This window comes from Urocampus carinirostris, chromosome 2 (genome assembly GCF_059441175.1).
Source record: "Urocampus carinirostris isolate Australia breed hairy pipefish chromosome 2, RoL_Ucar_1.0, whole genome shotgun sequence".
Lineage (NCBI taxonomy): Eukaryota > Metazoa > Chordata > Actinopteri > Syngnathiformes > Syngnathidae > Urocampus > Urocampus carinirostris.
Window position 1 is genome coordinate 6,282,287 of NC_142350.1, and position 27,269 is coordinate 6,309,555.

At 42.2% G+C, this 27,269-nt stretch overlaps 1 protein-coding gene across 3 annotated transcripts in view; it reads left to right on the forward strand.

Moving 5' to 3' along the window:
- The first annotated feature begins 208 nt into the window (after positions 1-208).
- Positions 209-27,269, forward strand: part of cica (capicua transcriptional repressor a) — a 54,735-nt gene continuing 27,674 nt past the window's right edge. For 2 of the 3 annotated variants that reach the window (XM_088328569.1, XM_088328571.1), the window contains exons 1-6: positions 209-405; positions 7,456-10,822; positions 10,910-11,174; positions 16,518-16,652; positions 16,726-16,879; positions 27,081-27,183. In XM_088328569.1, the coding sequence (XP_088184695.1) occupies positions 7,634-10,822; positions 10,910-11,174; positions 16,518-16,652; positions 16,726-16,879; positions 27,081-27,183 (3,846 nt within the window). In that variant the 5' untranslated portion in view covers positions 209-405; positions 7,456-7,633. Of the gene's footprint in view, positions 406-6,529; positions 6,615-7,455; positions 10,823-10,909; positions 11,175-16,517; positions 16,653-16,725; positions 16,880-27,080; positions 27,184-27,269 lie in introns of those variants that run through there. The other variant, XM_088328570.1, reaches the window with a different exon arrangement.

Genomic DNA, 27,269 nt, shown 5'->3' on the forward strand with positions numbered 1-27,269 from the left:
CCATTGGCTTTTTTTCCCCGTCAATCAAATGTATTTCCTGCTGTATTTCTGCCCCTTTCAGTCTCATCCAACTCCCATTGGCCACTGTATCCATCTTTCTTCCCCGTCAATCATATTTATTTCCTGTGCTCTTCACGCCCCCTGCCCGTCTCCTCCCCCTGTCATTGGCTACTGTACCGGCCCTCGCGTGGCTATTGGTGGAGAATGTCGGTTGTCAAGGCTTCGAGGGTCTCCATTCACCATTTTGCGACTGTAGGGTAGAATGGAAAGGGGCACTTTTTATTTTCATGCACCCAATTTAAGTTGCCACGCCAGGGGAAGACGAGCGAAGAGCAAGCGGCAGTCGTGGACAACTGGAGCGGCCTTTTTATTTCCTCGAGCCGGGCTTTCGTCCTCATTAGCTAGGTGAGTACAAGCTAACAAATGCTAACTGATAGCCACCGCCCCCTTCTTCTCCCGTGTTTTTTATTTCATAGAGTATTGTTATTTAACGTTGTTTTTTTCATAGCTAGCTGCTTTTGTGCGTAGGAGGAGGTAGGCGAGCAAAGAAACAGGGAGGAGGGGGGAGGAAAAGGGAGCGTCTCGACATAATGAGCCTGGCTCAAAGTTTTTTTTTCACACTAGAATTAAGTACGACGTCATAACTAACTAACTAACTTGTTATCAGGACAAAACTGCAAGGGAGAAGTGCAACAAATAAGTAGGAGGGAGGGGGTAAGGACTGTGGTGTTTAAGGCATTAAAACATTGACAATAGAGCTAATGACGAGGTGAGTGCGTGCAAAGTTGTGTAGGAAGGCCTCAGCTGTCATTTTGCACAGCTGTCACTATCAGATGTGGGCAAAATGACACTTTTTGGATACTTAAGGGTCTTGTTGCTGTGGTTTTACTTTGGGGAAGAATGCTCACACGCACTCCTAGTCAAGGCCTTGTGAGTACACGCATGCATATTGAACGACTTGCGAAAAAAAGTGAGCACAAACCTTCACAGAGTGTTTGTTTTAAGTGATAAAGATGTCTTCTCTTGGAGCAAAAATCGCTTGACACATGCTTTAAAACATAGAACTCCTGGGATACTAAATGAATCCGTTCTGAGGTGGGGTTGCAAACTGAAATTGCCGTATACACCTATCGTAATTGGCTAATGTGTTCGGGATCACTAATACCACAGTTACCATTGATATAACAAAAAAGTATGTATCAAATACTTTTTATGTGTAATGCATGTGTTCAGGATTAAATAACGTTCTAATTAAATAAAAATGTAAAGAAATTCGACGTTTTATTTACCTTTGGTGTGTCGTGACTTGAGCTGGTCGAGTGGAGTATTCGGTGGATGCAGAGGCAGTAGGAGACAGCGGATTCAAATTAAAACTGATTATTAACTACCACTTCTCAGTATTGTCATGCTCTCAGAAGATTGACTTGCTTTAATTGTCTTCTTGCTTTTAGTAATGGAGCTGATTTTTAGCAACACAACCAGCGCATAGCAAATAAATGCATAATTGTATTGCTGACTCAATAAGTCCTTACAGACTTAACAAAAAAAAAATGCATTGTGGAAATTAGTTCATCCAATAGCATATCAACGTTTTAATGATTTAGTGACTCAAACCAATTGCAGACCAGCATTTTGTATGATATTGACCTAAAGCAGACAAGCAAAAATATGCATTCATAAATAAGTCGGTATGATAAATAGGAAAGAAAAAGTAATATTAGACATGTTTGTTAAACAGTTACTGAATTGCAATATCCAGCACCAATTTCCCGCAGTGTTATTTTTCAAAAACATACCGTGACATCTCACCAGCGTCTAGTGCGAGTAAACAGGCCATGGTGCAGGCTGGCCCAGCTGTAATAATCCTGTTACTCACTTAGTTATTCCCCGCGCACAAAACAGCCAAGCTCTCGACAAATAGCCTGTTGGCGGACCTCAGACATCCCATAATATGCCCTTCTATTACCGCGTTGAGGATAAGCGCCGCAGAAAGTTATTCTCATATTATTTTTTCGCCTGGAAACCTTACAACATAGCTGTTTTGGAGGTCAAAATGTTGGCGTTGTAAACTATTTCGGTGACTTTTGAACCTTCTTAGGCTAAGAGTGAGAAAAGTGGTTTGGGGGGGGGGGTCGTCATGGCCTGCATCACTTTTTTATCCGGCCCACTGATAATTAAAAACAGAGATAGCTGGGCGAATAGGATACATTAGTGTATATATGTATATATATATTTATATATATATACATCTGTCATAAGAATTTTGGCTTGCATTGATCCGTGTTGTGTTAGCTCCAAAAATGTAACCTTGCTCTCATCAGACCGTAAAACATATCGCCTTCAGTAAAATGTTGTTATGTAAGGAATGAAATGCACCATGTCAAGAAAATCCTGTCAAGAAAATGCTGAGCTGCATTTAAGGCTTTTTTTTCCTTTGTTATTGGTTCCTTTTGACCAGGGGTGTTTAAACCTTTTTCAATATATTTTGTAGGGATGTATCATAATCACTGGGCCTATTTATGACTTTTCTTTATTGGACATCTGTACAAAGTGTGCAATACATATTTTCATTGGGCAGATTAGCAATGTCATAAATTAGCATCCCATGCACTGTAATTAGCCGAATAGTTTGTTTGTTCCATGTAGTTTCACCTCATTGTATCAGCATATTTATGTTTATCTATCTAAGACTAAATTAGATTAGATCAATTTATCATCACTATTGAGTTCAGATTAGAATGAGTGGTCTATTTTCTTCGCCAAGGCATGTGTGATCAAGTGTCTTGTTCTGTTAACTTCCATCCATCCATTATCTGCACCGCTTTTCCTCAGTAGGGTCGCGGGGGTGCTGGAACGCATTCCATCTATCTTAAGTCAGTGGTCAGGGGACACCCTGAACTGTTTCCCAGCCAGTCGCAGGGCACACAGTGACAGACGAACATTAACTTGCTCATTCACACATAGGCACAATTTGGACCGGCCAATTAACCTGACATGCATGTTTTTGGAATGTGGGAGGAAACCGGAGTGCCCGGAGGAAACCCACGCAAGCATGAGGAGAACATGCAAACTCCACACAGGAGGTTCGATCTCATGACCTCAGAACTGTGCAACACACGCGCTAACCACTGTGCCGCCGTGCTGCCTCCTGTTAACCTATTTTCCAAAATTGTTTTAGATTTTTTTTTCCATAAATAAGTATATTTCTTCCCCTGTATTGTCAACTATCCTTTTTCGGATGATTATTTCCTATTCTTGATTTCCTTTTTTAAATGTAACTGAATCTTTTTGAATGTGATTGAGGATCCATGCTGCATATTCTGCCAATTCAGTTCAATAAAAAAATGGTACTATAGTAAAATATATTTTAAAATGTCAAATATTAAATTGAGACTTTTGCTGCAAGACAAGCAAGTATTTTTTTATGTGATGATAGCTGGGATGGGCTCCAGCACCCCCGCGACCCTACTGAGGATAAGCGGTGCAGCTGATGAGATGAGATGAGACAATATTAATGTCGAATTAAGATTTTTTTTTTTCAGTTTGGAGCTGCAAGCATTCATTTTTAAAATGTTTCAATTATTATGTTTTTCAAATTCTATATCTTTTAAATAGTATGTATATGTATTACTATAACTGTACTTGATTTCCGCTAATATAACGCACTTGGTAAGAACGATTGAGCTCTTTTTCTAAGCCAAGGCATGCGTGCCATTCAGTATAGAAGCACTTGTATACAGGTTTCATATGAAGTCGTTTTCATTTTTTTGTGTGTCATGTGACCTGACAAAAAAAGTACAGTTTTTGTTCTTCACTAAGCATAACTCAGCCTGCTCGAGTTTATATTTGTATCCTCTTTTTACCAATCAATAACATAACACAACTAAACGAGAAAACTGCCATAATAGGTTTTGATTTGGTGCAGAGGATAAAGAAAATTGGAGTGTTACGCGCGTGTTGCATCAGGTTTTTGATGCCAGCTCCATGACGGCGCCATCAGCTCAGCCCACTTTGGCAGCTGACAAAAAAATTCTCATGAAGGAATTCACTCACTTATTTACTCAAATTGTTACACTCTTTATTCCTGCACAGCATTTTTAAAAAGTAAACTGCAGAAGTAAACAAGTTCAAGCTCCTTAAGTATTTTTTTCTTCTAAAACTGATACTTATTTTGTAAAACATTGGAAATAATTTTCTTTGATCCAATTACATTCTAATCAAGCTACAGATATTACTCCTCATTTTAAGTTTTAACAATTGGAATTCTTCTGAATTTAAATTCAGATCATTTACAATTTATCGTTTGACTAATTTTGCTCAAAATAGTCTTTGAAGCCTAAAATAAATAATACTTACGGGTACATTATATTATAGGGCAGACACTTTTTTCTGATTAACGTATACAGTATGTGTGTAATATATATATATATACTCCATAAACATAGAAGGAAACAAAGCTTGCACCGGAGAAGGGCGGTACATCATTTGTTTGGACCTATTTTTGTTTTGACGAAGTGGACGTCAAACAGAAGAATAACGCCTGTTGCAAAATTTGCTTTTGAGTAGTGGCTAGGTCCAGAGGAAACTCGAGTCATTTGTACCAGCACCTTAAAAATGATCACATATAAAAAAAACACGGCATGTCAAAAAGGATTACAAGTAAAAGACGAAAAATGTGTATCTACAATTGGACTGGGAGGTAAACAAACCTCCATCAAAGCGGCATTTGCGACCTTCACGCCGTACGAAAAAAAATCGTAAAGGCACAAAGAACCATCCAATGTGACTCTAGTTAGCAGAAACGGTGGGTTTGAATTAATACTTGAATAAATTTCTTGCGCCGATGGACATGCTGCAGTCGCACATAGTACATTTTATATGACATGAATTGCAGACATGTCATGTTTACAGCCTTAAAAGTATGTGGATTATTTTGGTGTGCAATGTTTACCTTTTTATAGTGTGCACATATAGTGTGCTAGCAATTCACTGGGGAGCCAAGGGGGCGCCAGCCTGCAAAAGTTTGGGAACCATTGGCTCAGAGACTGGCCTAATTTATAATAGAAAAGTAATGAAAAAGAATAGTGCATCGTAACAATAGTGTAATAAAAAATAAGTGCAATAGCATTTAGCTGCAGGAATTAAACAAAACAAAACAAAATCTGTCGCAAGATATGTTTTCACAGTTTCTTGCACTTGTTTAGGGTGATGATGGCCCTGGGGGAAAGGCTGTCTCTGCCCTTGTTTGTCCTTGTATTGAAGGACCTATAGCGCCTACCAGAGGGCAACAGGTCAAAGAAGTGGTGGCCAGGGTGGGAAGTGTCTTATTTAATGTTGATGGATCAAATATAGAGTATCACAGGACGGCAATGTCTTCTGGACTGGGCAGAGAGTAACTGATGGTGATGGGAAAATGAAGCCCCATAAAGCAGTAAAGCCCTCAAGGGAAATGCTACACACACACACACACACACACACACACACATTCGTAGGGGCTTCTAAATGATTAATTACCTCGACTACGCCATCGTGTGGACGGAAAAATAAATAAAATGCTTGTGTAAAATTTGCTCTGAATACAAAAAAATTTATATTTAAAGAGAGTATTAAAAAATTAAAAGAGTGTGTCATGAATTGCTCTGTTACTTTGCGCTTATGCAACATAAAAGTAGGTAAAATGAAGTACTTGTACATTTTTTACTTAAAAACAATATTTTTTCCAAAGTTTTTGGACCCAGGCTTGTTCTTTTTTGTAGAGAATTTCACCTGCTATTGAAAAACACTCTTTCACAAGGTACAGATGAAGCAGGGGTGCGTAGATGTGTGATAGCAAGTTTGTTAAAAACTGGAAGTGCATATTTCTGTGATTCCCGGTGCTGAAGGGGACTTTCAACTCAGGGGAGGGGTACTTTCTCGCTTTTATTTTGAACCACACTCAAAGCTAGCAAATCATTTCCTGAATCAGTCACGTGTACACCTGCTTCGCAGGCCATTTTATGTCACCGCTTACGTCATAAACACAAACCTCAACTCGCGGTTTTATGAACCACTCATCTAAAATGCTCTGCACACGCTTCAGCCGAGGAACACATCACTCGTAACCGATGATTTTCTGGGCTGTGTTGATTACAATTGAAAGGCGTCGCTGTAGTGCCATTGACAGCTATAGACGTCTTTTTTTGTAACTGGGACAGTCATGAATGAGGTGGGTTTTTGTGTGTGTGTCTTTTTTAGAATGGAAGCAAAAATGTTGCAAAAAATCGAGCAGTACAAATCGATGGGACCTGATGTCCTCCACATGAGCAAGGGAAGCAATCAAGTAAAAAGGGGAAGTTAGCTAAAGCTCTTGCACAGGAAACGTAGCGAGTTGCAGCCCATTGCAATACAGTAAACAGATAAAGGACTTGATGAGGATGAGGGTGGGCGGAGGCAAGTAAAGGAGAGAGGGGCGGGAGCTTGCGAGCGAGTGAGCGAGCAGGAATTCCCCCGCCCGGCTTTAGAACGCCACTGCGTGTGAAAAAGATTCAGTCGCCAGACTTGTCCGGGCAAAGCACGTTTCTACTCCAGCCGCCGCGTCCATGTATCTTAGCTCGCTAGCGTGGAGCCTCTGTCATGTGAGTACAAGCTCTTATGTAACGCCGTTTTAGCAAAGTGTCAATGAGTCATATTCGTTACTACCGCACCTCGGAGATTGTCGTGAGTTTGTGGACAGTTTCTGTTGGCAAGGCCGGGAAAGGTTTTTTTCCCTAGTCATATTGCCCTTTGTTTGTGAGGAAGAGAGTCATTTGGAAAGATTGTAAATCTTGCACACATTCCAGGCTTTTCTGAGGCAAAACACTATGAAATAAGAATCATGTCTTAAAAGACCCACTAATGTGTTCTGGCTAGCAAAAGAAATAGCTATTATATGTGGTATAAGTGGCAAACTGTACGTATGTTATTGTCCTAAGAATAAAAACAAAATAAAATGTTGCCCCCATTGGCAGAAATTATGCTCATTTTGAGTACAGTAATACCTGATTTATTGCAGATGTTACATTCCCCAAATAACATAAATAGGTGAAATCCATGAGGTAGTTTATTTTTTTCCTTTAATTATTATACAATTAAATGCTCTTTTATACACTAAAACCAAAGAACATACCTGTTTTACAGGCTTGAGGGTTTGTACGGGTGCTTGAAATCCTCAGAAATGCTTGAATTTTAATGCTGTATTTTTCAAGCATTGAATAGTGCTTGAATTTTGGATGAAGTGCGTATTGTTTTGTAATTGGCAACCTTAAAAAATGAAATTTCCCGCTGCCGCCATAAAATGTTGCATATTTTGAGTAGATATTTTCACATTTTAAAGATATTGTATCTTGTTGAATAAAAGAAGACATTATTGAAGATTAATGACAATTGTTGTTTTAATTGTTCATATTGTGACAAGACTTTTCCTTTCCTGTCTTTTAGCATCACTGGAATAAAACGGTGCCACGTAAAGAAGTTGCCCAGTCAAGAAGCAATGACAGCGAGAGGCCCGAGAAGACGTAACTAAAAAAAAAAAGAGGGGGGGGGGGGGGGGTCAAACAAAACCGAAAACAACCAAGGAGTCTGTTTTGTCCAAAAGAAAGTAGAGCTCCATGCCAAGATGAAGCCGATCAAAAAGCAGGGCCGGCGTTCCCCTCCGTCCACTCGAGCCAAAGGAGGAAAGCGGCGGGGTGCCAACGAGGCCCCTGAGGTAGGCGAGAAAAGAGACTCTGATGAAAACCAAGACAGAACCGCTCTGGGCCCAGATCACCTCTCCTTGTTATTTCGATCTGAGTCCTCTGACCCGGTCAGAAACCGGGACTCGTCGGACGGGGAAGCGCTCATCACAGACTCTGGGAAACCATCATCGGACGAGCCGTCCGGGCATTCGGCACTGAGTGACAGCAATGCCAGCACTTGCAGCAACAGCAGCAGCAACAGCAGCCCCAACCCCGCCTCCAGTCGCAAAACCGCCACCTTTAAGGCCCGCGTCCCCAAGAAAAAATACACATCTGATCACTGCGCTATTGCTACAGTTGGTAACCATGGCAATGTTGCCTCCAGGACACCGCCACTCTTGCTCGCAAGTGGCGGGGTCCAGGCATCTTCGTCTTCAGGTAGCCCCGTAAGTCTTTCACATCCGGATGGAAACAGCCGGGGAAGGGACGACTCCCCAGGTCCACCCATCCTGTCCCTCCCAGGTGAACAGGATAGATTAGCTGGGGTAGAGGAACTCCGTTTGTCGCCGAGTCCGTTGCCCCGCTGCTCATCCACAGACACTGCTAGCGAGCACTCCGGAGACCAAGAGTTAGGAGGGGCCAAGGTTTTGGCTTTGAGTCTACCCGACGCGCTCTCTGACGCTCTGGCAAAGGGGCTCAAGAATCAGAGAGTCCTGGCTCGTCAGTTCCTAAGAAGAATTGACGAAGGGGGAGGAGCCCAAAAAAGAAAAAGTTCCAATTTTGTGTTCTGCGCCGGAGTGGTTCGTCGAGTCAATGGTGAGTGCGGAAGCCTGGAGGTGCAACTCAACGGGGAAAAGACTCTCCGCCGTTATCAGTATCGACATGTCAGCCTGCCGGTGGACGTCATCCTGGATGCCCCTCCACCCGGTGTCCACCCAATCCCGCTTGGTACTCGCGTCTGCGTTCCTTTCAGCAACGGCGGAGGGCAGTGGTACAGGGAAGGTGTGGTGACTCAGGTGGACACTCACCCAGCGGTGGCCAATCGTTACCGCGTCCTCTTGTCCGATGAGAACGCTTCATCTGTGAACAAGGAAGAGGAGGACGGGGTTGCAGCTGGTGCCACCCAGGCCGTGTGGGTGTCCAGACAAACGCTAAGGCTCTTGGTGCCACCTTGGGACCTGGACTTACCACCAAGAGAACCAGACGTTGGCGATGGGGAATTGGCACAGGAAAACAGGGAAGAAATGGATGTGGAGCAGGAGGTGTGTCGACTCAGCCGGGGGATAGCACCTGTGGTTATGTCCGTAGTGGATCCTGGATACTCGTGCATGGTTCCAGTTTCCTCTACATCAGGTCTCAGCATGACCACTCCAGTCAGCCTGGCCAGGGAGTGGGACATTGATAAAGATCACCAGAGAAAGCATGAACGAGAAAGGGAGATTATCGTGAAGCAGCAGCATCAGCAGCATCATTCGTACATGCCACTCACCCCCGAAGAAGATATGGAGGTGTCCCGCTTCAACATGGTCCCCATGGGAGCTCTTCTAGGTGGGCCTACTAAAACTTTGGCGGTTCCTCAACATTGCCACATTGTGTCTAAACCCCCACCCGGCTACCTCAATTCTCACCTGTCTGTGGTGCAGGGAATTGGAATCCCCTCCTCTCACCTTGCCCTACACACTGACCCCACTCCTTCCCCGGTCCTGCTCAGTCCAGACCAGGTTCCGGCAGCCGGCACCACCGTCCTATCCAGCGGACAACTCACGCCATTGGCCCCAATGTCCTCCCGCATGACCTCTTCCAGGATGGAAAAATCGTCAGGAGGCGGCTCCTCCAGTGGTGGTGGCGGTTCTGGTTCTGGTTCCACTTCGTCCTCCTCTTCACGTTCGCGCACCCCCCTGACTGCTGCCCAGCAAAAATACAAAAAAGGGGATGTGGTGTGTACGCCAACGGGCATCCGCAAGAAGTTCAACGGGAAGCAGTGGAGGAGGCTGTGCTCCCGCGAGGGCTGCTCAAAAGAATCCCAACGCCGAGGATACTGCTCCCGGCACCTTTCAATGAGAACCAAGGAGATGGAAGCCAGTGGGGGAATCCGCGAGAGAGGGGGGGCCGGGAGTACGGGCACCTTAACGCCCTCTGACCTGCGACTTAGCGGCGGGCAAGCCAGCTCAGAGTTCGACTGGGATGAGACTTCCCGGGAGAGCAGCGAAGCCAGCAGCCGTGGAGGAGACTCCCGGCCCCGCCTTGTGTTGCCCTCTCTGCTCCCCCAGGACCTCTCTCGCTTCGACTTTGATGAATGTGAAGCGGCAACCATGCTGGTCTCCTTGGGGGGCTCCCGTTCGGGTACACCCTCTTACTCGCCCATTTCCAACCAGTCACCCTTCTCCCCTACGCCATCACCATCCCCTTCACCACTCTTTGGCTTTCGGCCGGCCAACTTCAGCCCAATCACCGCTCCCCCGTTGCGGCGCCATCGACAGCTGAGCGGCACTAAATTAGGCACTCTGGGCGCAGAGCGGGAACGCCACCTCTCTGGCATTGTGCCCACCTGTCAGACCAATCTGACTTTTACGGTGCCCATGAGTCCCAGCAAGCGCAAGTTGGATGGCCACCTGCCTCCTCCGCTGCCAGCTGTCCATGACTACCAAACTAAACTGGAGCACCAGCAAATGGCGGCTGTCGGTGGGGGCATGGTGGCTGATCTCAACCTGGGGCCCGCCGCCTTCAGAGTCCTTTCCCCTCACAGTCAAGCCAACACCCCTTCCTCGCTGACTTTCCCTCGGCCACGCAGCGCCACCAGCCAGCCCTCGTCCTCTGCCGCTTCCACGCCCCCGCCCATGCTGGTCTCTCCCACGCCCCCGTCCCCGCTACCCCAGGAACCTTCCCCTCGTCGGATCGTGCCCCTGCGGGACTCCCCAGTCATTGTCCGCAACCCTGACGTCCCCCTGGCAAAGTTCTCCGACGGGCCCCTCACGAGGCGGCAGAGGAGCCGGTCCAGGGAGCTGAGCCAACTGCCGCATGCTGCACCCCCTGGCTTGCAGGTACCTGTTCCTATCAACGGAGCCGCCACCAATGGCGCCGTTCTCCTTCGCAACCCCGCATCTGCTCTCGTCCTGGTCACGTCCAGCTCGGTAGGACACATTCCTCGTCATTTATTTTGATTATTGACATTCCTTTGCTACCATTAAGTTTTTCATGTCTCCCTTGTCATTTTCCAGTCCCTCACTCCTGCCTCAGCTGGCCACGCCGCCCTCTCTGGGTCCTCCGGTTCCACGTCAAGAACTGCAGTTCCAATTCTGTCCTCGTCAGGTTCCGGGGGCCGGGAGAGAAAGCCGGAATGGCACCAGGAGCTGTCTGGTGGGGTCTTACCCCAGCCGGTAGCATGCCACCCCACGCCTACAGCCCTCCTACCGCTCATTCTGCCTGCTGAATCCTCGCACCCTGCACCCCGCAAGCAAATCATCATGGGACGGCCTGGAACGGGTAAGTCATTTTTTTACCATGAGAACGTATGGTTTACAGCAGGGGTGTCAAACTCAAATTCACAGTGGGCCAAAATTAAGCAGAGAAGTGAAGTCACAGGCCAAAGTCAATATTTATTGAAAAATTAACTGCAACTGATATGTAATGTTTAACCTTTTCATACGGTTATTTAGTTTTGCTTAAACACGGAATTTAGAACAACCAAAGCTTGATATTACAAAAACAAGAGAAACTAAATCTGAAATAAACCACACAGTGGTATTCATTTCTTATTTAAATAAATAAAGCAGTATGTCTCTCCCCATATCCTTTCAAGTTCGTTTTTCAAGTAAATCTTTTTCAAGCCGACAACAACAGAACCAAAAATAATAGTCATTTGATAAAAATCTAGCATTTCAACTATTGCCAGACCGTGCAGTAGACAAAGTGCATAAGAAACAGATATATTCAAGCTCAGTTTGCTATGCTCTGATTTACTCTGGACATTGGTCCAAGCCAGATACCTGGCACCTTTTCTTAGATGCCTGTCAAAGTCTTGAGTCAGGCTGTGAGCTGAGGAAAACCTCAGGACTGTGTGAAGGTGCTCATCAGTTAGTTGACTTCTCTGAGGTCTTTTGTTTACCTTCATCATAGAGAACAGTTGCTCACATAGATATGTGCCGCTGAATATTGAGAGCATCTGAGCAGCTTGGGTGCATAATTGAGGCATTGTGTCGTGGAGAAAAGATAGAAACTGCGCAGCACCAACAAAGTCATATTTTGATTACATTAGAGTTCAATTGGCTCCATCTGGAGGGTGGTTGGTGCGCTTTCCACAACGATCGCCAACGGGTTACTGAGCAGTTCAAATCTCCCTATCTGAGCCTCTAAGTCGGCAAATTGTAGCGAAAACTCGCGCCGAGCGCGTTGATTTTTTTCTGTGGACTGTGCGCTAGGCAGCACGGCAGGAGACATTAAAGCTGCCATGGTTTGGCAGTACCGAATATGAGTTTCCTTGCAGCATCTGAGTCTTCCACAGAGGCAACTTAGTTTTAAAGGCCCTTGCAGCTGCGTAAATGTCTGTGATGACCTGGCCCCGTCCCTGAAGCTGCAGGTTAAGCACATCGAGATGGCTCACAATGTCAGAGAGAAAGGCCATCTCACACAGAAACTTTTCATCTCTCAGCTCTGTTGTGTCCTTCCCTTTGATCTCCATATTTCAGGGCCATGGTATTTGGCGCCCGCTTTGAGACTGGGAGGTCGGTGGTTCGCGCCCCGGCCGAGTCATTCCTAAGACTTAAAAAGTGGTCGGCGGCGCCCTCTGTTGGCTGCGGCTGCATCGGCTCGCTACAACGGGTCAGGTGCAATCGACATTTCGTTCTGTGTACATTGTTACACAGAATGACAATACAAGGAAATTATTATTATTATTATTATTATTATTATATTATTTCTGCTCAGGCTAACGTTTAAAAATTCTTGCTTATCTGGGCACACAATGTCGCAAACTTTGACCATGCAATTTTTGACAAACTCTCCCTTATTGAAGGGCTGGGCTAATTTTGTGATAGCTGCTGCCACAATAAAGCTGGCATTTACAGCAGCTTCACTTTTTGATTTTGCTTTTGTGAACAAGGTCTGCCTGCAAACCAGACTTCTTTTCATCTCCTCCAACTTTTGCAGCTTCTGCTTTAGGTCCAGGTCCCTGTACTTTTTATAATGTTTCGTTTCATAGTGTCTTCTTATGTTATATCTTTTATACAAGACAAACAGGTCAAAATACTAGCAAAGCATTGTGGCATTTGTAGTATCAGCGGCGCAGTATATAGGCCAGGTCTAATGCACATTTGATATGATCTCGCGGGCCAATAAAAATCACACTGCAAGCCAAATTTGGCCCGCGGGCCTGAGTTTGACACGTATGCAGGGATCGTAGTTTATTGTAGTTTCAAGCAAATGGGTTTTATTTCCTTCTCCCATTTCCTTGATAACTTTCTGGTGCCTAGAAAATATTCTAAAACCAAGTTAGGGTTTTAGTCCAGAGAGAAGGTCTTTAAGTGGATTTGCTCTTAAAAAAGTTGTAATCCTCAGAAACTGTTTTTAGCACTTTAATCTAAGAGTTTAGAGAGGAGTCTTAGTTTCTTGTTTGTAACTTGTGCTTGTTCTTTTTTTCTGACTTAGTTTTATGGCAACATGCATTGTGTGAGATAAGTAAAGGGAGGTGTTAATCACGTACTGTACCACTGTTGCCATGGCGATCATCCTCAGATACACTATGGACCCAAATTGAGGGTATTTTTTGTGCTGGTTGGAAATATGAAATGAGAAATAATTCTTATTGGCTAATTTTCTTGTTCATTTACTTCTATTAATGTGATTACAACTCTCGCCAATTCATACTAAGATCCATGACGTGTTGTGCCGCTTCTCAGCGTGTGTTTACATGTGCCAGAGGTGTCGCCCGTCATGCTAGCGTGCATGCATGTGTGAGATAAGCAGTGTGAGCAAACTTATCACATTGACATGTCTAGACGCGAGTGCAACGAGGACGTCCGTGCATTCACAGAGGGCATTGAGTGTGTCTGGGAAAAAAAAATAAAAGCGAGAGGAGCCGCGGCCGTCTATGGCTGGTGCGTCGTCATGGTTACGCGCAAGAAGAATTAGCGCACTTGTTGATTAGCCTCGGCGCTAACGCCCTCGCACGCATCATCCTTCGCTTTGCAGCCACCTGCTTTAGTAGCGTGGGGTCACCTAGCCTCTGAGACATTAAAACAAATTAAAAGAGGGAATACACATTGAAGCAAAACTCAATATTTAAAGTAGATTAAACACAAACATTGTCTGTAAAAAATTAAGTGTTTTCTCATTGCCTTGTTATTAACATAATTTGCACATTTCCTTTTTTTCCTACGCCTCGCATGAACGTTTATGCTTTGCTGCCATCTGATGGCAGCTTGTCAAACTGTCTCAATGGCGAATCGACTTAAAGCCCCAAATGCATCGCATAGTGAAGACTAGCGGTGTGAAAAAAAAACTTAGTTTCAATAAAACAAAATTGATTCAAATAGTAAGCTAAAATACAGGTATTTTCTTGTAAACATTAATTTAGAATGATAAATTTGTAATTAGATTATACAACTTGAAGGAGCAGACATGTTTGACAACTATCTTGCTAATACAGAAACCCAAATTGCTACTTTGCAAAACTAGCTTGTCCCAGTGGTGCTTTTAGCACTTAACAACCATTTAGTCCCATCATTCAGATGTCTTCTACTTTTTTCTCCTGTTTCCTTCTCTAGCCCATCATGTTAGCCATTATACTGCAGCCTATAGCAAACCATATATACTTATTGTTGCCTTTTCTTGCTTTTTCGTTGTGTATCTCTCGCCTTCCAGGGCTTATCTACAATTTTGTTCCTTGCTTTGTCTAAAATATTTTTTTTATTTTTAAAACTTGTTTTATTCTTTAAAGATCTCGATTAGCTTTGGAACATTTAAACTGAAGTTTTTAGCCCTTGTGTTTTTAGTAGCCCTTAGTGGTGTACACATACTTCATTTTTTCAGATAAAACACTTTTGATTCAAAGAATAAGCGGAAAACACGCATATTGGGCCTCTTTGACTTTTTTCCACTGTTCTGTTCTCCAGCCACTCAACTTGGCTTCAGGCTATAGTTTGCTGCTACTGCTTTTGTTAGCTGCTTCTGCTTTGTCTTTCAGTGTTGATCACCTTCCAAAATGAAAGTCAATGATTTTTGTGATTTAAACATGTGGTGCATGTCATCTTTGACATATTTCTGACTTATTTTTGACCTATTTCTAGTGTTTCCTTTTTCTAGACGATCATTTACCTGCTATTGTTATTTTTAGCGGCTTTGTGTAAATAAAGCCTGCTCTTGCAATGTTTTACTGGACTTTTTAGTAGATTTTCCTGCTAAGGTAAGCTGTTTACTCCAGCTCTGACAGACGTCAGCTGTGGGCTCTTTTGAGCTGCTCCGTGTGTATCGAGCTTGGTTAATCGTTTGTTGGAATAATTTACATGCTTCAGCTTCAAATTTAAGGTACAACCTCTAGTGGTAAATTATGTCTCTTTAAATTTTAAAGGACCTCCATTTTCTTTGGCCAGAGCCTTGGTTAAGACATAAAATAGGTTTGCTGCCCTCTTGTGTTTTTTTGTGTATCCTGAAATATTTACAGACTACCAGAAATGAGCCTGGATGTTACTGCAATGGTTAAAATGCGTTAGGAGCTGCAACTGTGAATTTAGCAGTAAAAAATGCTTTAGTACCTGCACCGGGCGCTCACTATATACCTGAAAAAAACAAACAGGAGGCAACGGAGCCCCCACCCCCTGACTGAGATTCCTCCACCATCTAAATATAGAGCCGCCGCATTGGCATCGCAGGAGAGACGATTTGGCAGCAATCTGTAGAGACTGTCAGAATGTGATTATTTTGGTCTAACGGCACAGGAATTATGTCTGGATATTTTGGTTACTTTTAATTGATTTATATATATTTTCTGATTTTAGGTTCAGGAGCGCTTATGGTGTTTAAGCCTCCAATTTTTGCAGCTATTAGACTAAATAACGTTCCAAAATGAGCTTCATTTTAAAAAACAATACTTAATCAATAAACATAAGCTAGCAATTAGATACAAGCCTTAATGTGAAGACAAACACTGTTTAAACGGGGAAAAAAAATCAGTCAATTTTGGTAAAATATATTTATATATATATATATATATATATATATATATATATATATATATATATATATATATATAATATGACTGTTTAATCATTTCAAAATACAACATATTTTGGTATTGAAAAATATTAAGTTAAATTATCACGGGAAAAATGTTTTTAACATTTCCAATAAATTATCATTTGTCCTCAAAAAATGTTTTGGGGAGAAAATTTAATTTTAAGAAATTATTTTTTCATTCTGAATGGATGATCAGTGAATTGGTTTTCTCCGTCGTAAATTGTACTGGGAAGACTGAAAATGTAAGCTACATATTACATTTCAGTTATTTTACCCAACACCTATATGGGGAGAGATTTGACCCAAAAACAACTATTCTTAAGATTTACTCAAGATTTAAGAATCATAAGTTAAATTGTTTATACACTTTTTATTGGCTTATTTGATCACTTATAAGGACTTTCAAAGCCAATTTTTCAATTTCGCCAGTACCATTAAAAGAAAGAGTGCAAGATTAAAAATAGCATACGTAAATCGCAGATTCATATGGCTTTGCAAATTACATGATTCGCACCAGATTTTTTTCTTTAATAAAAAGGTGTATAAACCACGTCATTTGTCAAATAACTCTCATTTTTGGTCTGTCTTTTTCTCCAGTATGGACCAATGTGGAGCCTCGCTCTGTGCCAGTGTTCCCTTGGCACTCGCTTGTCCCTTTCCTGGAGCCCGGCCAATCAGGACCAAGTGCCCAGCCCGCCGTGGACAGCCAGCAGCACACCTGTCAGAACCAAGGTATGAAAATAAAAAAATAAAAATCCGTTTATGGGATTTTTTTTCCCCAGGCATTTGCGTCCCTGTATTTCAGAGCCTTGTTGCGGTGTGGCCTTAGTGGGCGACAACCGAGCCCCCGACCTGGAAAGGGCCTCGCTCTTGCGCCCGACCCCCATCAATAACAACAACAATGCCCCTGCCGAAAGAGGCGGAGCTGACAGCGAGACGGAGAGCGACACAGACGACCCGTGAGTAACGCCGACAACACTCAGCCACTGGGGAAAAAAGAAGCTAAACATTCACATTAGAAAGTTAAATTACACCGTTTTAATGGTCAACCCATTTGGTGCCATAACGTATGAATATGTTTTCAGAAGCATTGTCCCTGATGCCAAAACGGGAAAATACGTTGTTTAAAAAAAAAAAAAAAAAAAACGTATTCAGGTCTTGTCAATGCTCATCGCAATGTATTAAGCCTCTGGGAATGATTTCAGTATAATACATCGCTGTTAGATGGCAGGAGTGGCTTTGATCAGATCTTTGTCCGCACATCGAGGAAGCCCCCATTTCGTATTGTTGCTTCCTGTATCCGGCAAACGAGTGTATGTTGGTGGCCCAATCTGGTGAGAGTAGCGAGATATGGACAAATAGTCATAGGCGGATAGCTCTTCAACCGAGCTTATTCCTATCAAAAAAAGATGACGAAGTCCCATCGTCATTGTCTGGTCAGAGAGGGTTGATGTTTTGTGCACGTCCGCAGGAACGCTGTTGCCTGAGGGAACGCAATCGCCATGGTGACCGAGATTGTGTAAAAATCCTTGCAAATTTCATGCACAGTTCATGCATCAGTTTCCATGTCTTTGCTACTCCCTTTAGCATCACAGCAAGCCTTAAACCCGCGATGAATAAATATAGCACAAAAAATACAGTATTGTTTGGGACTAACTTTAAAAGTCTTTACAAACAATAAGATATTCTTAACTGAATAAAGACAAAGGTATTGTGAATGTTGGTTAGGCCAACAGCAATCTACTTACGTAATAATAGTGCATGGTAACAACAGTGCAGTGAATAGTTGTGCATATTGTACATATTATTCAGCTCATAAAGCACAAGGATAAAGGATAAAGTTGTAGTATTTATAAAATGAAGGTACTTTGATTTATACACGCTGATGGCTTTTCACACTGACTCAGACTGTCTGCGTTTTTTTTCCCGTTAAAGAAATATTCCAAGGTTGCCGACAACGCAACCTCCCTCCTCCTCTTCTATGTTCTGACTTTGGACAAAGAGCAAAGTCAACATGTTTGTCCAATCTGAGCGTTTTTCAGCAGGCAATCGGATGGGACGCCTCAGGTGTCGGCAGCGTGTTGACTTAGTCACAAGCTCTTGGGTGTTGCCATGGCAATGGATGTTACATCACCAGCCACTTCATTAGGTACGCCGGCTCATTAGGGCTGCGGCGATAAAAAAAGAGGTTTAATGAAATAGTATTGCCGCCATGTGGATTTAAAATTACGGATGCACGATAACTTTCCTACACTGTCAAATTACCGGCTTTTCTTGTGGAAAATTGTATTGATTTGATTCATGTATGAAACTTTATTTGTTAATGTAATTACAATTTTCTACAACATTTCTACACACTATGTAGCTGAGGACTATATATTCACTAATGTAGGGTTAAAGGTTTACTCTTTGAGTGTTATTTTTAACACAGATTATCTTGTGTACGCCACAATTGTGTCAATTTAACATTTAAAGACTAAACCTTGAACACTACCTCAGTGAGTGTATGGTTTTTAATCTCCAAATGTAAAATTAACACTGGTTAGTTTACTGTTGCCCTGCGACTGGCTGGCAACTAGTTCAGGGTGTCCCCTGCCCACTGCCCGAAGATAGCTGGGATTGGCTCCAGCACCCCCGCGAACCTACTGAGGATAAGCGGTGCAGATAATGGATGGATGGATGGATAGTTTACTGTGTACCAATACAGAGAACTGATGAACTCTTGCTTCTGGCGACTGATACAATGGCTTTTTTGTACAGAATATTCATGAAGAAATATATAAAAACATGCAATATTAAATCATTTTTATCTTTTTTTTATTTTTGTTTACAATTACAATAACATTACACAGTTTTGGTCAACATGTCTCCCCCAAAAAATTGTTTGCAAGACTAGAGCTTGATTTTGTCAATAAATCGATTAATAGTTACTTTGGTCAGTTTGAACTATAATCACTTTAACTATCAGTGGCATTCTGTCAATTTTACTTTTTGGCCTTCACTCCAGTCTGATTTAGTTAACAACACATTTTTTATCATTGTTGTTGACTTTTAATTTGTTGAGTATCAAATACCATAAAATTTGTGAAGCAAAGAAACAAAACTCAAGATGCCAGGGTTGGAAGGGTCACTTTAAAAATGCTTTTCGGTACATTTACTTAGTTTCCTGTAATCAGTAACGTAATCCGAATACCATAATTTTGCAGCAATGTATCTTGATTACTTTCGGTTTGTTTCAATACCCAACATGCTAATAAAAGACAAGATAAACATAATATAAACAAAATTACAACATTTTGTTTCAGATAAATGAGCAATGTAACCTTGAAAAATGAATTGGTGAAAATCAAGGTCAGGTAGCTGCTTTACAAAAAAGAACTTAAATTTTAACCATGTGGGGGATTTTGTAGAGGTTTATTGTTCTAATTTTTAACTGTGAGAGTCAAAGAGCCACACCACGCACTGACCTGCCATGACAGACAAACACACACAAACACGCGCAATTAAAAACATATTATTTCCCATAACACACTCCTCTTCTTACAATACAACAAGTATTGTTCTTTTGTTGATTTCAAGGACAGTGTCCATCCTCCATACACAAAAAAAAAACTAAACATAAAACAAGGCAAAGAGCCACAGTATATATGATGAGTCAAAGAGCCGCAATCTTATTGGCCAAGACCCTCGTGTTCGCCACCCCTGCAATATTTTTTTAAACACACCAAGTGTAGAATACATTTCCAACAATCTCTGCAATAATTTGTATCCCTGTTTATGGTAAATGGTCTACGTTTATATTGCTCTTTTCAAGTCACTGAAGACTTCCTAAAGCGCTTTACAATTATTTTCACACTTACCCATTCACACACACACTCGTACACACCGATAGTGGGGACAGCCATTCTAGTACCTTACCTTGCTAATCGGGAGCATTAGTAGGCATCAGTGTCTTGACTAAGGATATTTTAAAATGTAATTCTGAAGAGCCGGGAATCGAACCTGCCAACTCTGTCCCTAGACGAGCGCTCTACCTCCTGATCTACTCCTGCCAAGTTTTACTTGTTTGAAATTCTAGGGTAAACATTCTCATAATTTAACAATACAGTGATTTTAAACGGCAATTAACTGCAAAATACAAGAAGAAAAGCTTATTTAGTAAATGTCCCTGAACGCGTCACTAGCATGCAACTGCGCTGCCCTCACGAAACTGCAGGCTTGCGCCAATTCAACAGAACAAGTGTTACATTAAAGTAGAAATAAAATTCAGAGTAAAAGAAAAGTGCTTTTGCCTGCAACACAGAGTGACTAACATGCGATCTGTACAATTTGCGCAACCGATATGGACGTTACGATGATGTATGCGCACGTCATGTGTAAGCCTCAGGTCCGTCCCTCTTGAGTGTCAGTGATTGGAATTATGATTTCTCCCTGCAAATAATAAACTTTTGAATAAATTGTAACCCTGCAAAGTAATCCTTATATTAACTAAATATACAGTACCTGTAATTGGATTACGTTCTTTTTCTTTAAATGGAAAGGAATATATATCTATCTTTCTACCTTGATCATATCCCTCAAGAGGGGTGACCGACAGCAAGACAAACACATACAATAACAAAGAAAATAAAAGGGGGAAAAAAATAGCAAAAAAAACCCCACACAAAATTTTTTGGACCACCCAAACAAGTTAAGCACCTCGGCACCTAAGTTGGTCATGCTTTCGTCCCTCCAGATGAAATGGGACACCAGAAAGCGGCCATGTCACACGGGTCAGGGTGACACAACACACTCTTTTGTTCAACAGCAGGGCCCGACAGCTTTCAATGGTTTACCCCTGCCGCAAAGCAGGCATGTGTAAGAGTAGGGAGTGAGACAAGTGAGTGGTTCCCTGTGTTGACTGGTGTGAGACAGGGGTGTGTGATGTCACCATGGCTGTTTAATGTGTACATGGATGGTGTGGTGAGAGAGGTGAATGTAAGAGTATTTGGCAGAGGTGTAGAGATGATGGACAACAGTGGAACAGTGTGGCAGGTAAGTCAGTTGTTGTTTGTAGATAACACAGCGCTTGTGGCTGATTCTGAGGAAACATTGAGAAGGTTGGTAACGGAGTTTGGAAGAGTATGTGATAGGCGTAAGTTATGTGTCAATGTTGGGAAGAGTAAGTTGATGAAGTGTTCTTGTGATGGAGTGGGCATGACGTTAGAAATCAGGTTGCATGGACAGGTGTTGGAAGAAGTTGAAAGCTTTAGGTACTTGGGTTGTGATTTGGCTGCACTTGGTGGAATGGAGTGCGAGGTATTGCATAGAGTGAATCAAGGAAGCAAGGTTTTGGGTGCTCTGAGCAGAGTGATGAACAACAAGAGTATGAGTATGGATGTTAAGAGGGGACTAAATGAGAGTGTGATTGTGCCGACTGTGTTGTATGGTGCAGAGACTTGGAGCCTGAATGCAGATTTAAAAAGGAAATTGAATGTTTTTGACATGAAGTGTTTGAGGACTTTGTTAGGAGTGACACGATTGGATAGATTGAGAAATGAAATTGTGAGAGACAGAACTGGAGTAGTCGTGGAACTGAGCAAGCGTGTTGATAAGAGAGTACTCAGTTGGTTTGGACACATGGAGAGGATGGATGACGAGCGAATGTTGAAGATGATCTACAGAGCAGAAGTCAATGGAAGGAGACCAAGAGGAAGGCCGCGATTGACGTGGATGGATGGTGTTATGAGTGCACTGCAGGAAAGAGGTCTAAATATAACGGAAGCTAGAGCTCTTGTTGGTGATAGAAAGGAGTGGAGAAGTGTTGTGAAAGGATAGTGGGATTGTGGACGCGTTCTTAAGGATGGGCTGGGCACCCGTATGGAACGGAATATAATTTTTAAAAATGTGTATCCGAATTACGTGACGGCATGACAAGAATTCTGTTATTCTCCAATCCTGCAAAAAGCCATCGGTGTGCTCCCCTTAACTGTAGCCTGAACCCTATTTAATCCAGAAGACATAATGGCTGCACTGTCATAGCACTGTGCCATAAATTTACCTAGATATTAATTTTCCACCAAAAGTCTGATAATAAAACCTGCAATATCACTGGTAATATATGTAACATACCTGACTTGGCGGGCTTTGACACCAGAATCCATGACGTAACACACAACCAGTAAGTACTGCGCTCTGGTACTTGCATCTGTCGCCTCATCCACCATAACAGAGGCAGACGATGCTTTATTAACTTCCCATCAGATCTCTTCCCCCATCTCTTCAGTAAAAGCAGTGATTATATCGTTTTGTATTTCCCCTGTCTCGCTAAACACTTTATTAATAAACCACTTGTAGTTTGTGGGCTGACAAAATCTTTTACCTGTTGCGAAAGGCTTGCTCAGTTCAGCGTTGTCCGACATTTCTCAATGATGTCCAATTTTCTCTAAAAATGTGTCTTGAAAATGGCTTTGACAGTATATCTGCGACCAAATCAATTTTCCTCCGTCAGCCGATGTGGATTGACAAAAAGTCTATTACATCAACACAATATATTGTAATTGCCCTGTGCAGCGGGTTAACGGCAGGCAGTTGGTGCGATCGTTTTGGCGAATATCGCCCTCTTGTTTGTAAAAGCTGTAACGTTTCTCAAGGGCTTCCAGCAGGACCGCAATTCGAAATTTGATAGGCTAACCGAACAGCAATATCACACCTATGTTATGCTGCAGGACGCCTTCATAGAAAATATTGAAATCCTCTGGGCATATTACTAATCCTAACAAAGTAATGGCTGAAATTTTTTTGGTTAAATGATTATGTATGGAAGCAAATGTCTGAAAGTAGTGCGCCTACAATAAAAGGAAGCTTACAGACAATTTGGAATTACTGTAATTATAATTTCTGGCTTGAATCATCATGAATCACAAATTAACAAGTATTGATGGACAAAATGTAAATAACATCACATGATTCAGATATTTTATAGGGCAGGAGAGAAGGCCTTGCAGGCCCTCACGGCCCACCACAATCATATATATTTACATGTAACCGCGGTGTACCTGTCCCACCCAAGATCCACATTCACGCTGGACTGGATGATGAGGTTTTTATTAGAGTTACTACAAATGAAAAAGTCACAACACAACACGTGGTAAACTTCTCTGCTGGCTTTGATATCTATAAGGGGAATTAGCATTAGCAGAATAAATCCAAACAGCTTGACAACATCAATCACATTACTGTGCATGTTGAGAGATTTGTCAGCTGTGGTTTTAATGTTTAAAATAAACTATTTTTTGCGGAGCACCAAAAGATCATGTCTTACCGTTGGCAGCTCGTTGTAGACTGCCAAAAACCCCCACCTTCCTGTCGCAAAGTCTAAAGCCAAACCAAACCTTACCACATACCAGCAGGTGGCACTGTTGGACTCATCATTGCAGGACACTTATACAGAAACTATACAACATATTTCAGGGGGAATTTTAATAAAACAAAAGTTATTATTACACCTGTTTTATATGTGTATATATATATATATATATATATATATATATATATATATATACCGTATTTTGCGCACTATAGGGCGCACCGGGTTATAGGGCGCACCCCCAAAAAATGGTTTTTGGTCCTATATCTTCCATAGATAAGGCGCACCGGATTATAAGGCGCTACAATGGGAACGTCGACAAAACAGTCAGATGATTCAGTCCAACTGATTACCCCCTTAACATTCCCAAAGCTTGCAAAGAAGCAAATACGTGTCGTAGACACGTGCGTATGTGGTGTCCGTACGATGTCACTTAAATGCGTCATTTCAAATATCATTCCGAAGGTTGAAGTCTTGGGATTCAAGAAATGCCAAACATTTCTATGTTTATATTTTCTTTTTCGCTCACAACTTTACTGTGCATATGACAATAAACACTTGGAATTGAGTTTAATTCACTCAACTCATCACAGCAACATCAAGATCGTTCTAAAACAAGATACCGGGAAAATATAAAGCCGCATAACTCACCTAAGTTCTCCCATTCAATAATGATACGCAATCATGGTCTTCTTACAACCGTGAGTGAAGTAAACCCAGGAGAGTAGAATATTTACAAATACAGACTAATGAAACGTGTTTCTTTATGGTGTACTTTAGCAAGCTTGTTACGCCATTGCTAAACTCGCCTGATTGCAGGGTTTGTTTTGGCCATCTAGCCAATCCGAGGCTCCGAATAACTTCAGCCAATAGCGATCGATTTAACGGATGATTGACACATCTTTTTCGGCCAATTGCAGGGTTTGTTTTGGCCCTCTAGCCAATCCGAGGCTCAGAATAACTTCAGCCAATAGCGATCGATTTAACAGATGATTGACACATTGGTTAGCCAATGAAACGCTGGTATATAAATCCCAGCATACACCGCGGACTTGCTACGCCATTGCTAAACTCGGCCGATTGCAGGGTTTGTTTTGGCCATCTAGCCAATCCTAGGCTCCGAATAACCTCAGCCAATAGCGATCGATTCAAATGATGATTGACACATTGGTTAGCCAATAAAACGCCGGTATATAAATCCCAGCATACACCGCGGACTACTCCACGTTCGGGGTAAAATCGAGTCGGCGGCTGTTGAGTAAGTTGCGAGACCTTGCGAATTTAATATTGAGCCATATATAAGGCGCACTGTGTTATAAGGCGCATGGTCAGCTTTTGAAAAAAATTAAGACTTTTAGGTGCGCCTTATAGTGCGGAAAATACGGTATATACACAGTGCATCCGGAAAGTATTCACAGCGCTTCACTTTTTCCACATTTTGTTATGTTACAGCCTCATTCCAAATTGTATTAATTTAATCTCTTATCTCAAAATTCTACACAAAATACTCCATTATGACAATGGAAAAAACTTTTTTTTTAAACTTTTTTTTAATTTATTAAAAATAGAAAACTAAGAAATCACATTTACATAAGTATTCACAGCCTTTGCTATGAAGCTCAAAATTGAGCTCAGGTGCATCTTTTTTCCACTGATCATCCTTGAAATCTTTCTACAGCTTAATTGGAGTCCACTTGCAGTAAATTCAGTTGATTGGACATGATTTGGAAAGGCACACACCTGTCTATATAAGGTCCCACAGTTGAGTGTGCATGTCAGAGCACAAACACCAAGCATGAAGTCAAAAGAACTGTCTGTAGACCTGCGAGACAGGATTGTCTTGAGGCACAAATCTGGGGAAGGATACAGAAAAAAATCTGCTGCTTTGAAGGTCCCAATGAGCACAGTGGCCTCCATTATTCGTAAATGGAAGACATTTGGAACCACCAGGACTCTTCCTAGAGATGGCCGTCCTTCTAAACTGAGCGATCGGGGAAGAAGGGCCTTAGTCAGGGAGGTGACCAAGAACCCGAAGGTCACTCCGTCAGAGCTCCAGCGTTCCTCTGTGGAGAGAGGAGAGCCTTCCAGACGGACAACCATCTCTGCAGCAATCCACCAATCAGGCCTGTATGGTAGAGTAGCCAGACGAAAGCCACTCCTTAGTAAAAGGAACATGGAAGCCCGTCTGGAATTTGCCATAAAGCACCTGAATGACTCTCAGACCATGAGAAACAAAATTCTCTGGTCTGATGAGACAAAGATTGAACTCTTTGGTGTGAATGCCAGGCGCCATGTTTAGAGGAAACCAGGCACCGCTCATCACCAGGCCAATACCATCCCTACAGTGAAGCATGGTGGTGGCAGCATCATGCTTTGGGGATGTTTTTCAGCAGCAGGAACTGGCAGACTAGTCAGGATAGAAGGAAAAATGAATGCAGCAATATATAGAGATATCCTGGATGGAAACCTGCTCCAGAGTGCTCTTGACCTCAGGCTGGGGCGAAGGTTCATTTTTCAGCAGGACAACGACCCAAAGCACACAGCCAAGATCTCAAAAGATTGGCTTCAGAACCACTCCGTGAATGTCCTGGAGTGGCCCAGCCAGAGTCCAGACTTAAATCCGATCGAACATCTCTGGAGAGATCTGAAAATGGCTGTGCACAAACGTCTCCCATCCAACCTGATTGAGCTTGAGACTTATTGCAAAGAAGAATGGGCAAAACTGCCTAAAGATAGGTGTGCTAAACTTGTGGGATCATATTCAAAAAGACTTGAGGCTGTATTTGCTGCCAAAGGTGGATCAACAGAGTATTAAGCAAAGGCTGTGAATACTTATGTAAATGTGATTTCTTAGTTTTCTATTTTTAATAAATTCAAAAAAAGTAAAAAAAAAAAAAAACTTTTTCACATTGTCATAATGGAGTATTTTGTGTAGAATTTTGAGAAGAGATTAAATTAATACAATTTGGAATGAGGCTGTAACATAACAAAATGTGGAAAAAGTGAAGCGCTGTGAATACTTTCCGGATGCACTGTATATGAGAGGGGAGAGAGAGACAGATAGCTCTGCAACTGCCCGAAGATGGCTGGGATGGGCTCCAGCAACCCCGCGACCCTACTGAGGATAAGCGGTGCAGATAATGGATGGATGGATAGATAGCTATATCAGATGTTTTTATAAGAGAATGCAGAAAGTGCATATAATTATGACATACGTATATACTTTTTTCAATATTTACAAATTGTGTACGCCGTATAATATGTTTTGTACAAGAAATAATAAAAAAAATCTTATTTTGTTGAACTGATCTCGTCTTGTCCATTTAGGTTGTCATCTGGATCATCACTGTCACTGGTAGCAGATAACAATTTCATTGTAAATTGCTAATATTGTTGCGGTATTCTACATAGTAAGTCCTGCTGTGAGCAAATATGTAAGCGTTGTGTTTGGAGGGTTTATTATCACTTAAAAAGGGATTTCTACCATTATTCCCAGGAGTAATTGGCTTAGGTTGGTTAAGTATTTTATGGGTGTGTTCATTATGTGAAAATACATAGATTTTAATTGTCGTACAATTGCGCTAACACTGAATGGGACACCTGCCTTGGCAAAGAAAAATGTATCATTAACTCTTATCTTATGTGCTATAAGTAATCAAAATAAATGCTGATGCATTAAGGGGGAAACGACATTGAGAAAACGTATTGTTTGGCAAATTCCAGCATTTATTAGTGTTTGCTGTCACCTGCTGCTGAGAAGGTGTAAAAATGCTTGATTTAGAGAAAGAGCGACCTTTTTTTCCTCACCACAGCTTCTCCCCTGGCATAGCTGCCAGTGACACATCGCCCTCCCGCGGCACCGCCAAGAGACGAACACAGTCCCTCAGCGCCCTCCCCAAAGACACAGACAGGAAGGTCGGTCCGAAGTTATGGCAACAAATCCAATTCGAAATTTGTTGTTACTATAGCCATTTACTTAATTTGGGTTCATCTCTTGGACC